General features: G+C 38.9%; 2 protein-coding genes across 5 annotated transcripts in view; one reads left to right on the forward strand and one right to left on the reverse strand.

Moving 5' to 3' along the window:
- Positions 1–15292, reverse strand: part of ANAPC1 (anaphase promoting complex subunit 1) — a 123597-nt gene that overhangs the window by 63088 nt on the left and 45217 nt on the right. For all 4 annotated transcript variants that reach the window (XM_039474718.2, XM_074397002.1, XM_074397019.1 and 1 more), the window contains 5 exons: positions 13403–13590; positions 7392–7466; positions 4137–4405; positions 2453–2544; positions 1232–1380 (listed from right to left, as the gene is read on the reverse strand). In XM_039474718.2, the coding sequence (XP_039330652.1) occupies positions 1232–1380; positions 2453–2544; positions 4137–4405; positions 7392–7466; positions 13403–13590 (773 nt within the window). The remainder of the gene's footprint in view (positions 1–1231; positions 1381–2452; positions 2545–4136; positions 4406–7391; positions 7467–13402; positions 13591–15292) is intronic.
- On the forward strand, positions 7685–8038 carry LOC120366332 (large ribosomal subunit protein eL37). The gene has a single exon (XM_039474734.2). It carries the CDS (start codon positions 7706–7708, stop codon positions 7997–7999), a length of 294 nt encoding a protein of 97 aa, XP_039330668.1. The 5' UTR covers positions 7685–7705; the 3' UTR covers positions 8000–8038.

Below are 15292 nucleotides of genomic sequence, written 5' to 3' on the forward strand. Positions count from 1 at the left end.
TAATGAGACAAGACAAGGTAGAAACTAGAAGAAAATATCTAAAAACTACTTGTCTGACAAAACCTCATATCTAGAACCCTCAAAACATCATTAGCCATTAGGAAAATGTAAATTAAAACCACAATGAGGTATTACTACACAACTCTCAAAAAGATAAAAATAAAAAATAGTGACGATACCAAATACTGACAAGAATGCAGGTAAATGATCTCTTAAATATTGCTGGTAAAAATGTAAAATGGAAGAGCCACTCTGGAAAACAGCCAAGTTTCTTTAAAAACAAAATACAAACTTACTATATGACCCATCAATCCTACTCCTAGGTACCTGTCCTAGAGAAAGAAAAACACTTTCACATAAAAGCCTGAACATGAATGCTGACAGCATCTGTATTTACAATTGCTAAAAACTGGAATCAACCCAATCATCCTTTTTTCTTCCATATTTCAAGTTTTAATCAAAGCTTGTGTACAAGATTACTTTATTCCTGCATCCTCTCAGTTGTTTCTTCCTTGTATTTGCCCTTTTCCTTTCCTACTTGGCGAGATTTGGCTTTCTGTTCAAGGATCTGTTTGCGGTCTTTGTCCAGGTTTAGCCTAGTGATAACCACCTTGCTGGGGTGAATGTGGACAGTTGTGCCATTAGCCTTTTCCCGCTGCACCTGTTCAATGTAGATTACGTATTTCTTCCTGCAAACCTGGACTACTTTGCCAATCTGCTGACCTTTATAGTGTCCTCGAACAACCTGAACTTTATCATCCTTTCGGATGGGCATGGATCGCACGTTGTACTTCGGTTTCAGCTCTTTGGAAAGAGGGGATGACATAATCTTCCTGCGAATGTGGGAAGGTGCACTGAAATGCCTTTTGCGATTCTTACATCAGTCAGAAGTCACGAAGGGACTGAATCATTTTGGCTGCTCCCGCTTTGGTGATCAACCCAATTATCTTGAATGAAAAACCAACTATGGCACATCCATGCAATAAACTACTAATCAGCCATAGAATGCAATGAACTGTCGATACAGGAAGCAACTTGGATTTATCTCAAAATAATGAGAGAAATTTTTGAGGGTGATATAAATGTTCTATATCCTAAATGTAGCAATTACATGAATCTATGCACATACTGAAATTCACAGAACTATACACAGAAAGAAAAACTTAACCTTAGGTATAATTTTTAAAACTTAACTTTAAAAGGAAAAGAAGATAACACTCCACATACATACCAAGACTACTAGCCTGCTTCTTTCACAGATTCCAGGGAGGTAAGGATAAGGTGGCATTCCTTCACCCTTCAGACAAGAACTCACCCACTGATAAATACTTGGTGGCTCAGAAGTAAAAAATGATGGATGATGCATAAATCCTGTTTGACCTTTAAAATGAGATAGATAGATAGATACAAAAATACATTAATACAACAATATTTTAAAGGGAAGATGATCAACAGTTAAATGTCACTTTGAAACAATTAGAATAACATTTTCTCATATCCTCCAAAATGCTTCATGTTTTCTGCCACAGTAAATAAGTGACTATGTTATTAAATGAAAATATAAATGACTTCTATTTATCCCATCCTGGATGGAATTTTAGCAAATTATTTTCCTAAGGGATATAAAGAATCTAACCAAAGGCCAGGCACAGTGGCTAACACCTGTAATCCCAGCCCTTTGGGAGGCCAAGGCAGGTGAATCACTTGAGGTCAGGAGTTCGAGGCCAGTCTGGTCAACGTGGTAAAACCTCATCATTACTAAAAATACAAAAATGAGCCGGGCATGTGGCACACGCCTATAATCCCAGATACTCAGGAGGCTGAGGCATTTGAGCATGGGAGCTGGAAGACGCAGTGAGCCGAGAGCCTAACACTGCACTCCTGTCTGGGCAACAGGGTGATGGGCCCGGTGTCAAAAACAAACAAACAAACAAACAAACAAACAAAAATTTTTTACCTGGGCCCCAACTTTCAGTTCCTTTAGCTCAGGGTCTAGGACAGTACAGTGGTGACAGAAATGTTCTGTATCTGAATCTGCACTGTGCAATATGGTGGCATTAGCCCCATGTGGCTACTGAGCTCTCAAAATGCGGCTAGTGCACTGAGGAAATACATGTTTTATTATAATTGAATTTAAGTAGCATATGGCTATTAGCTACTAACTGGACAGTACAAGTCTAGGTTAAAAGCATCCTTGGCACTGGAAGCTCTTTCTAAACTTTTGCAAGTCTGAACCTTAGGGATGAATAAAATTTTCACTATACACTGAAGATATTATGGCTTACTACGTGTCAGAAAACAAGCATTAAAAACTAAAATCTGCCTGGTGGAAAGACAATGCCCCTGACTTAGAAGCCAATGGTAAGAAATACATCCTCTGATCTTCACTGAGAAAGATACAAGCAAATGTCACCACACTGTTCAGAAAATCTTTAAAAGCATGACGACTTACCTGGATCAATTGTGCACACTTGTCCAATAGTTCTGACAAGCGTTGGGTAGTCTCTATAGTAATGATCTACATAAGGTCCCAATTTTAAGTCCCTAAAACAGTAAGAGCATGTAAAAAATAAGGTATTACAGCACTTTCTCCCAGCAGAGTTGGAAGGATTCATTAGTTGAATCTTTCAATTTAAAAACTTACTTATGAGAAAGAAGATAACCAAACCTAGAGTCTCTTTATTGTATTTTTGGACTTTAAAGTGCCCAGAGTGACAAATGCAACCCAATCTCTTTTTGCTAAATTTTGCAGAGGTAAAACTAGGGTAAAATCACCGTGAGCTAGTTCCTCCTCTGCTATTTATTAGCTGTGTGATCTTCAGTAAGTCATGTCTATAAACCTCAGTATTTTCTTCTAGAAAATGGGGCAAAACCAGCTAACTTACTCTGAAGCTTTAAAGATTAAATAAGATGGACCGTGCATGGTGGCTCACCTCTGTAACCCCAGCACTTTGGGAGGCCAAGATGGGTGGATCATAAGGTCAGGAGTTCAAAACCAGCCTGGCCAAGATGATGACATCCCTGTCTCTACTAAAAATACAAAAGTAGCCAGGCATGGTGGTGGGCACCTATAGTCCCACCTACTCGGGAGGCTGAGGCAGAAAATTGCTTAAACTGGAAGGCAGAGATTGCAGTGAGCCGAGGTCTTGCCACTGCACTCCAGCCTGGGTGACAGAGTCCCCCCTCAACCTGACAAAAAAAGATTAAATAAGGTAAAGTATGTAAAAAAACCAAAAACAAAAACCTGATAAAACATAAAATATCATGTACTTATTTCAGAAAGCCATGATTATGGTTTGGAAATTACTTAATTGCAAAAAAATGTTCATGATAGTAATGACATCCTAAGTGAAATTTACCATTAATTAAAATTGCCATGTCTCAGGATTGAATTTCAAGATCTCAAAAAAGATAACAGAAATTAGAAAATATACTATGTTTTAACTCAGAGGTTGACATTTCAGTTCAAATTCAACTTCTTTATCACCAAAGGTCATAAAGGCTCAAACAACACATTAGTATGACCCTAGAATTCAGAGCAGTAAACAAGAGGTTTCAAAGCTATTGAAAGGCGTTGAAACATATTAGAACTATCTTATTGTGGATCTACTATCAGTGCCTCAAAGACAGGGAGGACCTCAGATTGCAACAAGGACAGCATAGCAAAATGAGTCTACAATTATCGAATACCCATATTCTTAGAAACAAATTTAGGCAAGTATCCTCATCACTAAAATAGGAATCTTAACTTGAGACTTTATATGTTAAACTATGATTTGGTCAACTATAAAGCACTATTTGCATGTGGGTATTATTATAAAACAGCAGATATTATTCTAGAACTCCCACCACAGTATAGCCAGTCATCCTGTCAAAATGAAAATCTGAGTAGGTCATCTCCATCTTTTCGTGACCTTCAACTAATCATCAGGACAAACACTAAAAATCCCTGCAGCACAGCCCACAGGCCCTTACATAACCAGTATCTTCCAACAACTCTGTGGTTTACAGGAGATGCCCTAGTTTTCTGAGAAGGTAGACTTCAGAAACTTATTTACAAGGTCCCTATATGATATCATGGAAAAGACAGCCATCTAAGGACTTCCTGGCAGTTTCTAATCTACAAACAAATTTACCTTGCCAACTGAACAAGAAGCTCAACAAGTGAACAAATTCCTTCTCCCATTAGAGTATTCAACTTAAGCTCCTCATACACCAGGTGAAGAACGAAAAAAATTGCAGGTATGTGAGTAAAGAGAAGTGTAGAAGAATCCAGACTGAGATTCTGTGAAAAATCCTCATCCTTCATGTGTGAAACTTCTGAAGTACTCAAACATAAGGCTCTGTTCAAAAGATGAGACTCAACATTCTGGTGGTAGTCTGAATTTACTAAATATTCCCAGTCCTGAGAAGAATAAAAAGAATATTAACTTTTAAAAATACCTCCGTAAAATATCATTAGAAAAGAAAATTCACTTAAAACAATTCAAGTTTCATTTTCACATTATGATCTAAGAGTAAAAATATGATCTAAGAGTACATATTTTTAAAAAAACAATACTAAGAATGAAGGAATTATAAAATAGCACACAATTTCCAGATGCCAGTTACAAACATTAAGGCAAGCCACCTTTAAAAACCATTTTTAAAAAAAAAATCTTGTCATGTCCTTTTAGGAAAGACAATGGGAGAAGGATTCTACTATTTAGGTAGAGATTGAGAGAGAAAATTTAAGATTATCTCAGGCTAGGTTTCATAGGAAAAGTAGATGGCATGTTAGTGGCCACTACACTGAGCTGTGTTTTGGAAAGAGGGAAGGTCTACCTGCATTCAGCTGGTGAATTCATCTTTCTACATATATAAGATGCCAAGGCTAATAATATAAGCTAATAATTAACTGATTTTTATACTCAGACTGTGTACTACATTTTCCAAATATTCGGTCTATTTTGGTTCTACTTGTGATTTACTGCATTTGGTTCAGAGAATGTGGTTTATGCTATTTCCAGATCTTGGAATTTACTGGTGTTTTTATAAGGCTTAATACAGTGTGTTATTCTGACTTAAAAATTCTTGGGCTAGATACAAAGAATTAACCATAAAAGAAAAAAACTAATAAACTGGATAACCAAAATTAAAAATTCTGCTCATCAAAGACACTGTTAAGCCACATACTAAGGGAAAAAAAAACATGGTCAAGAACTCATGTCTAGAACATGTACATGAACTTCAACAGCTTACGTATTTTTTAAAATCTAATAAAACGTAGGTAAAGACTTGAACAGAGTAGCTAATGAGCATATGAAAGAGTGCTTACCATCCTCCTACCTCAGCCTCCAAGTAGCTGGGACTACAGGTATATGCCATCATGTCTGGCTAATTTTTAAATTTTTTGGGTAGAGACAAGATCTTACTATAATATATTGCCCAGACTGCTCTCGAACTCCTGAGTTTAAGCAGTCTTCCTGCCTCTACCCCAAAAAGTGCTGCCATTACAGGTGTGAATTTTAATTTAAAAGATTAAATTAAAATAAATTAAAAGTTATAGGCATGAATTTTAATTTTAAAAAATTAAAAGAAATTAAAAATTATAGGCATAAATTTTAATTTAAAGGAAATTAAGGCCAGGCACGGTAGCTCACACCTGTAATCCCAGCACTTTGGGAGGCCAAGGCAGGCAGATCATGAGGTCAGAAGTTCAAGACCAACCTGACCAACATGGTAAAACCCCATGTCTACTAAAAATACAAAAATTAGCTGGGTGTGATGGTGTGAGTCTATAATCCTAGCTACTCGGGAGGCTGAGGCAAGAGAATCACTAGGAGGCAGAGGTTGCACTAAGCCGAAATTGCGCCACTGCACTCCAGCCTGCGTGACAAGGCAAGACTCCCTCTCAAAAAAAAAAAAAAAAAGAATGAAAATACATGTCCACAGGCCAGGCATGGTGGCTCACGCCTGTAATCCCAGCACTCTGGGAGGCCAAGGTGAGCAGATTACTTAGGCCAAGAGTTTGAGACCAGCCTGGACAATGTGGCAAAACCCGTGTCTACTAAAAATACAAAAATTAGCCAATTGTGGTGGCACACACTTGTAATTTCAGCTACTGGGGAGGCTAAGGCATGAGAATTGCCTGAACTCGGGAGGCAGAGGTTGCAGTGAGCCACATTGCAGCTTGGGTGACAGAGCAAGACTCTGACTCAAAAAGAAAAAAAAAAAAAGAAAGAAAATATATGTCCACAAAGACTTCACAGTGAATGTTAGTAGTAGCTTGCTTTATTCATAAGACTGACCAAAAAAAAAGAAATAGCCTAGATAATCTACCAGCAGAAGGGTAGATAAACAAACTATGGTATATTCATACTGCTTAGCAATAAAAAGACACAAACTACTGGTATCTGTAACAGTATGAATGAATCTCAAAAGCATTATGCTGAATAAAAGAAATCTTATACCAAAGAGTACATACTATATTATTTCATTTACATCAAGTTCTAGAACACATATAACTAAGATATGGTGACAGAATTCAGATCAGTGATTGCTAGAAAAAGAGGACAAAGCTGATTAAAAACAGCACAAGGAAATTTTATGGAGTTATGAAAATATTCTGTGTCTTTAAAGAAGTGTGGGTTATATGAGTGTGCATACATTAAGACTGATCAAACCGTAAACTTAAGATGTGAGGACTTCATTCTTGTAAATTATACCACGATTTAAAAAAATATATTGGGCCACTTAAGAATATACCAGGAAACCTGATATGACTGAGAACTTTAATTTAAAAAACTGCATCGCCGGGCGCGGTGGCTCAAGCCTGTAATCCCAGCACTTTGGGAGGCCGAGGCGGGTGGATCACGAGGTCAAGAGATCGAGACCATCCTGGTCAACATGGTGAAACCCCGTCTCTACTAAGGTGCAAAAAATTAGCTGGGCATGGTGGCGCGTGCCTGTAATCCCAGCTACTCAGGAGGCTGAGGCAGGAGAATTGCCTGAACCCAGGAGGCGGAGGTTGCGGTGAGCTGAGATCACGCCATTGCACTCCAGCCTGGGCAACAAGAGTGAAACTCCGTCTCAAAAAAAAAAAAAAAAAAAAAAAACACTGCATAAAAAAGATAAATGCTGTTATTTCAGGTAATCAGTTGGTAATAAAATGTCTACAAACCTAAACTGAAATCATGCAGCAATACATATATTAATGTTTAGATAATCATTAAAGACCACAGAAAATGTAACAGATCCCACTCTTCAAAATAATTATTATTTGGTTATTAAAATAAATAAAGTGAAAGGTGCTGGAAAGATAGAGGAATTGATAAGAATACCACAGAAGTGAGAGGCTAGTATGAGAATCCATAAATTAATTTATATTAGCAAGAAATAATAGTGCTTACATCGTCAGATCCCGTCTCAGAAGGCCTTGCTTTTTTGGGCGCAATGACAGGGGAAAGTGATCCTTCAAAGTCAAACTGAAAAGTAACGCCAAAAGAAAAGACAAAAGTCATAAATGCATTTCCGTCAACTGATCAACTTAAAGGATTCAGAAATCAGCCCTACCAATTATGGAAACTGAGGGAAGCCATCAAAGCTCATTTTTTAATCTGGAAAGTCATTATTTAAATATCTTTCTTCTAGGTCACTGTGAAGATAAAATGAAATCATATTAATATATGCAAACAACCTTTCTGGTCCGGGTCGCAGAAGCAGGATGACGAAGGGAACGTCATCGTTTGGGAAGCGTCGTAATAAGACGCACACGTTGTGCCGCCGCTGTGGCTCTAAGGCCTACCACCTTCAGAAGTCGACCTGCGGCAAATGTGGCTACCCCGCCAAGCGCAAGAGAAAGTATAACTGGAGTGCCAAGGCTAAAAGACGAAATACCACCGGCACTGGTCGAATGAGGCATCTAAAAATTGTATATCGCAGATTCAGGCATGGATTCCGTGAAGGAACAACACCTAAACCCAAGAGGGCAGCTGTTGCAGCATCCAGTTCATCTTAAGAATTTCACCGATTAGTCACACAATAAATGTTCTGGTTTTAAAAATAAAAAAATAAAAAAAAAATAAAAAAAAAATACATGCAAACATCTAGTATGGTGCCTAGGCTCCTAAGCACTAATTTTTTTTTTTTTTTTTTTTTTTTTTTTTGACACGGAGTTTCGCCCTTGTTACCCAGGCTGGAGTGCAATGGCGCAATCTCGGCTCACCGCAACCTCCGCCTCCTGGGTTCAGGCAATTCTCCTGCCTCAGCCTCCTGAGTAGCTGGGACTACAGGCACGTGCCACCATGCCCAGCTAATTTTTTGCGCTTTTAGTAGAGACGGGGTTTCACCATGTTGACCAGGATGGTCTCAATCTCTCGACCTCGTGATCCACCCGCCTCGGCCTCCCAAAGTGCTGGGATTACAGGCTTGAGCCACCGCGCCCGGCCTAAGTACTAATTTTAACAGTAGTTTCCTTCCCTCTCCTACTTGTGTAACAACACAGATTACATCACACCTCTGGTAGAATAAGAAACTTTAGGTATATCCACAATATGCCAAGTCTCAAAGGATCAACCCAATATCGGTCAAATGTTAGAACTACACAAACATTTATTTACAGTCCATCTACAGTAAACTATCTAACAATTCTATGGCAGAGACAAATAGCTACTCTGCAAAATCGTTGTTCTCCTCTTTCTCCTGAACCCAGAGGCAGACTACATACATACCCCTGCCTCCTCTGAAGTTAGGTGTGACCCTTTGACAGAGTTAATTATAAATGGAAGTCACTGTCATCATTTCCAGGATCAGTCCAGTCCTGCACCTGCTCCTCCAGGCTCTTTGCCCCTTCAACCTGACTGGAATACAGTCAACCAATGGCAATCTTGGAACCGAACACAAAAGATCCTCCATCAACCTGGGTCCCTGAATAACTGTGTGGCCTGTTTACCTGCTAAGCCCTGTTATGTAAGCATCCTCCATCGACCTGGGTCCCTGAATAACTGTGTGGCCTGTTTATTGGCTAAGCCCCATTACATAAGCAAGACAAACATTCTTACTGTGTTTGAGCCATTGTATCTTTTGAGGACTTTCTGTTACAATAATGAGCCTATCTTCTAACTAATACAACTACATAAAAGCAGTTTTCTACAAGTCACTCTTCTTTAATTTCCCCGGCATAATCTTTGCTGCCCCAGCTGCCTCACATGGGCATTAACTATCAACTAAAAAAACTGTAACTCTATAAATGGCAATGGCTATTTTCCTATGCTAAAAAAACTTATACATTTATCAATTCACTCACCTAAACAGAGTTGATTTCTACATAAAAACTAAATATAGGTAGCAATAAAGTGATTTTTAAAAGTGAATGTTATTGAGAGAGAAGGTCTGCTTGTGAAGCATTCAAATAAAAAATAGCTCAACTCAGGCCGGGCACGGTGGCTCAAGCCTGTAATCCCAGCACTTTGGGAGGCCGAGGCGGGTGGATCACGAGGTCGAGAGATCAAGACCATCCTGGTCAACATAGTGAAACCCCGTCTCTACTAAAAATACAAAAAACTAGCTGTGCGTGGTGGCGCGTGCCTGTAATCCCAGCTACTTAGGAGACTGAGGCAGGAGAATTGCCTGAACCCAGGAGGCGGAGGTTGTGGTGAGCCGAGATCGCGCCATTGCACTCCAGCCTGGGTAACAAGAGCGAAACTCCGTCTCAAAAAAAAAAAAAAAAAAAATAGCTCAACTCATATATATTATTAAAAACCTGGTGAAATCAAAGCAACAAATAAAATAGTAACTATTTTACCTAAAATTTCAACCAAAATGTAACACACACAAATATACAAAGTCCCACAGTCAATAAGAATGTCCCTGCTATAATTATCAGATTCATAAGGCCTGGAGTTACGAGAAAATAGAAACTGTCTGATAAGGATGGCTCTTTGTGCCATGCATGGATCTGTTTAATCTTGATTCTTTCAGTGTGTCTCAGGTTAGCCAACTCTGTTATATGCTCCAATGAACCGCCACCCTTCATCTATCATAATATATGTATCAAATATTATTTATTTGTCTCCCCCACGACAGTCAATTCCAGAAGAACAGGCTGTCTTGTTTAAGGTATATGTGGGAAACCTGGCATCATGCCTAGCTCACAACAGGGATTTAATATTTATCTAATGAAAAAAAGAACAGCCCCAAAGCCACAAACAGTGAACCCTAATTGCAACTATTCCTACAATGCACAGTCCAGTGCTCTCATTTAACACATCAGCAAATTAAAGAAAGCATAAAGAAATGCCAAAAATTGTGTAACTAGTCATTGGCAGAAATTCTGTACTCCTCCACATTATATATATGAAAACAAAAAAAGAATAAATCTGGACAAAGCAAAATGAAAACCATTGGCCAATGAGGACCATTTCATCCTGAGCTTTGACTATGAGGACAAAAGAGAGCAAAGGTTTAACCATGCAGACCTATAAATAAATGGCAAAGCAACTTGGCCTCAAGAATTATTTCCTTATTTCTTCCTTCATAATTATCATGCAATAAGTAAGTCAAAGACCCATGTCCTTCTTTGCAAAGGAAAAAATCAGTAGGTGCTCAGTCCTCCCCACAACATGGAAACGAGAGGGGGCATAGGTTCTCTGCCAGAGATCACAGGACACAACAATCTGTACTCATCAACAAGTTCCAAGGACAATGATAAACAAAACTAAGAAAGCTGACGTGCTTTTTCATTATGTAAAAATCCACAGTTTCTATGAGGCTTAATCTTTTCACATGTAATAAAGAAAACAAAAATTGGAGATAAGGTCACTTTGATGCAATTGTTTAAAATAAGAAAAGAAGGCCAGGTGCAGTGGTTCATGCTAGTAATCCTAGCACTGTGGGAGGCCAAGGCAGGAAGATCACTTGAGGTCAGGAGTTTGAAACGAGCATAGCCAACATGGTAAAACTCTGTCTCTACTAAAAACACAGAAATTAGCCAAGTGTGGAGATGCATGCCTGTAATCCCAGCTACTCAGGAGGCTGAGGCACAAGAATCGCTTGAACTTGGGAGGCAAAGGTTGTAATGAGCCAAGACAGCACCACTGCACTGCAGCCTGGGTGACAGAACAAGACTCCATTTAAAAAAAAAAAAGAGCCGGGTGCGGTGGCTCAAGCCTGTAATCCCAGCACTTTGGGAGGCCAAGGCGGGTGGATCACGAGGTCGAGAGATCGAGACCATCCTGGTCAATATGGTGAAACCCCGTCTCTACTAAAAATACAAAAAATTAGCTGGGCATGGTGGCTCGTGCCTGTAATCCCAGCTACTCAGGAGGCTGAGGCAGGAGAATTGCCTGAACCCGGGAGGCGGAGGTTGCGGTGAGCCGAGATCGCGCCATTGCACTCCAGCTTGGGTAACAAGAGCGAAACTCCGTCTCAAAAAAAAAAAAAGAAAATTCTCCCTATTTTCCCGTAAGATTTTTCTCATTCCTTCACGTACTGAAATAGACATAAACTCTTAAAAACAGTATCTCAGTCAGATGGAAAACGGCATTCACTTAACAAATGTTCACTGAGTATCCTTCTATGCCAGGCAATACAAAAGCTCCTGGAGAGAGAGAGAGTAGTAAACAAAACTAAATGAAAATCTTTGCCTTTCTAGAATTTACATTCCAGTTGGGGGAAGAGGGACACAAAACAAAATAAGTAAAATATATATTATATTTAATTGAAAAGAAAAAAATAAAACAGGTAAATGGCACTAAAGGTGTGGAGGCAGGTATAATTCTACATAGAGAGACAGGACAGGCAGCACTGAGGTGACATCTGAATAAAGACCTAAGCACATATTATCCATAGAGGTAACAGCATGTGCAAACACTCAGAGGCAGAAACATCCTGGCAGTGCTCAGGGAACAAGCAAACGCCAAGGTGGCTGGGATGATGTCTGCAAAGCATAAGAAATGAGAGTAAGCGAGGGCTGGGTCACATAGCATCTTGTAGGCCTATATGGCCTTTACTCTGAGTGACATGGGAAGTCACTGGGGAATTCTACGCAGAGGCATGACTAACGTGACCTGACTTTATCACAGAGGATTACTTTGGCCACTGGACTGAGAAGAGACTGGAACATAAACAACATGAAATATAAATCAAAAAATAATAACTATAAGTAACTGATGAGATTTTGGAAAAAAAATTCCCATTTACTTATACAGAAATAAGATGCGATTTCTTGGTAAGCTGGCAAAGGTTCACCACACCACGAATAAACACTGTGGTGAAATGGGCACTTTTAAATGATGCTAGTAAGAATGTCGCCTGGGAACCCCTTTCCAAACATTACTTAGCCCAGCAGTCTCTCTTCTAAGATTCAATTCTTGGGAGGTAACTAGAGATATGGTTAAAGATTTGAGTGAAAAAGAATGTTTATAAATTACTCATAATAAGAAAAAAAAAGATTCACAAGGCACAATTATTAGCTATTGGTTAATTATGATAAAACTATACTATGATGAAATGATGGAGGTTTTTTGAAAAAATTTTTTAATATAGGAAATTTTCAGTGATATTTTTATATAGAAGGTGACATGAAATATTTAGAGTGATTATCTCTGAGTAGTACAATTATTTTCTTAATTCCTCCATTTTCCAAATTTTCCTTTCATAATTGAGACAAAAAACAATTTTTAAAACTGGATTTGCTGTATAAGGCTAAAACACATAGAATGGAACAGCTGAGTTACCTAGAAAAAGGGTAATTACAATCAAGAGTAATTTGTTTTTCAGAGTGACCCAGGCAAGGTTGTCCTGGGAGTGATCTCCAAAGCCAGAAGGAGATCACCAATACTGAAGACACCACTCTGCTGATTTTGTAAATAACCTAGTAAGGGCCTGTAAGGATGTTTCTATGGGAAGAGGGTGAGAGATAAGGCTTTATACCATTAACAGAGTAGATACTCAGGCTAAAGTACTTTAAATCCCCCTCAAATCAGACTGTCCTCCTCACATCCTGAGCAACATGTGTGTAAAAAGACAATCTTGTCTTCAGAAAAGAATGTTAAGCAAAAAGTTAGAAAACGCAGTCTAGTCGTTTTTTAAAAAATCACATCTGTGATTTTTTTGTGATCTAGTTTCTTCATCAATAAAACCAAAACTATCAGAAATCCTAGCATAACTTGCAGTCATTTTACAAAGGTGAAATGAGACATAGTCATATATGCTTTAACATTGTAAAGCTCAGTAATTACTAGTAAAATGTTAATATTAAATATTAAATGAGATTTATACTATATAGATACAATAAACCTTAGTATTATTCTATTATTTTCAATATGTTATGCCTATTATGTACTCTGAATGTTATATCACCAATTATACAATCATTACATTAACAGAATAACTCATAAAGAAAACAATTGTATTTACTTACATTTCTAGTCCATGCTAAGCGATCTGTGTTATAACCCATCAGGTTCATGAGACAAGTCACAAATAAATTCCACTCTGAGTGATAACTGGGTCCTCCTGGAGCACTGTGGACATTGTACCACTTGACAAGCATCTGAACTGCTATTTCTTTTGGCAGGATAAACTTAATTGCTTGCAAACACGTTTGTACTATTAAAAGCAAAGAATTAATTTTAGTATTCTTACTCTGCATGCATTTCTTTTCCCTTTTCAATAACGAAGTTTTTTAATTTCTACTATGTAAAGTCCAATTATTATGAAAAGAAAACTGTCATTAAAGAGCCAATGAGATGCAAACATTACCTAGACAAAAATTGAAAACTAAACCAACCAACTACTGAATTCAACAGGGCTTCAAAGAGATCTGAGGACAGCTTTTTGATCATTAATTCTGTATCCAAAATAAAGTCATCAAATAGCCCAGTTTGCCACAGACATTCCTGATTTACATCCATTGCCCCAGCAATTACTAACCGCTCCCTCTTTCACTATTTTTTTTTTTTTTTTTTTTTTTTGAGACGGAGTTTCACTCTTGTTACCCAGGCTGGAGTGCAGTGGCGCGATCTCAGCTCACCGCGACCTCCGCCTCCTGGGCTCAGGCAATTCTCCTGCCTCAGCCTCCTAAGTAGCTGGGATTACAGGCACGCGCCACCACGCCCAGCTAGTTTTTTGTATTTTTAGTAGAGACGGGGTTTCACTATGTTGACCAGGATGGTCTCGATCTCTCGACCTCGTGATCCACCGGCCTCGGCCTCCCAAAGTGCTGGGATTACAGGCTTGAGCCACCGCGCCCGGCTTCTTTCACTCTTAAAGATGTTCTAGCTCAATGACAAATTAAAGGTCACTATGGGCCAGGCACGGTGGCTCACACCTGTAATCCCAGCACTTTGGGAGGTCGAGGTGGGTGGACCACCTAAGGTCAGGAGTTCAAGACCAGCCTTGCCAACATGGTGAAACCCCATCTCTAATAACAACACAAAAATTAGTTGGGTGTGGTGACAGGTGCCTATAATCCCAGCTACTCAGGAGGCTGAGGCAAGAGAATGGCTTAAACTCAGGAGTTGGAGGTTGCAGTGAGCTGAGATCACGTCATTGCACTCCAGCCTGGGTTACAAGAGTGAAACTCTATCTCAAAAAAAACAAAGTCACTATGAAAAACATACAACTTCTATGTTTATACATTTATATAAAATACTGTCTAAATACTTCAGTAAATATATAATATTCAATATATGCATCCACAAACAGCAATGCGTGGTTAGCATTACAAGATGTTCTAAATGAGTGAACATGCCTATTAACCAAAGCTTTATAACTTTTATTTATTTCTGACATCATTCAGTTTCTAAAATGTTTCACATGCTCTCTGCCTTAAAAGGGTTGCGTTAATACCAAATAATTTACACCATTCTTTTTTAGGTAAGGGGAAACAGGGTCTTCCTCTGTCCCCAGGCTGGAATGCAGTGGTGCAATCATAGCTCACTATAACCTCTAACTCCTGGGCTCAAGTGATCTACCAGTTCCAGCTTCCCAAGTATGTAGAACTACAGATGCATGCCAGCACGCCTGGCTAATTTTATGTTTCTTTTTGTAGAGACAGCATCTTGCTATGTTGTCCAGGCTGGTCTCAAACTCCTGGCCTCAAGCAATAACTCAGCCTCCCAAAGGGAAGGGATTACAAGCATGAGCTCACCACACCTGGCCTTACACGATTCTCAATGGCTCAAAGTCATTAGTATGAATGTCAGTTATAGCACTACACTGTCATACAGTGATCTCCTCAGAGTGGCCAGGGCTACCACTGTGAAGAGACCCGAATTTGCTTTTAGTAGTAAACAACCCTGAACTGCTT

The sequence above is a fragment of the Saimiri boliviensis genome, chromosome 1 (genome assembly GCF_048565385.1).
Source record: "Saimiri boliviensis isolate mSaiBol1 chromosome 1, mSaiBol1.pri, whole genome shotgun sequence".
Lineage (NCBI taxonomy): Eukaryota > Metazoa > Chordata > Mammalia > Primates > Cebidae > Saimiri > Saimiri boliviensis.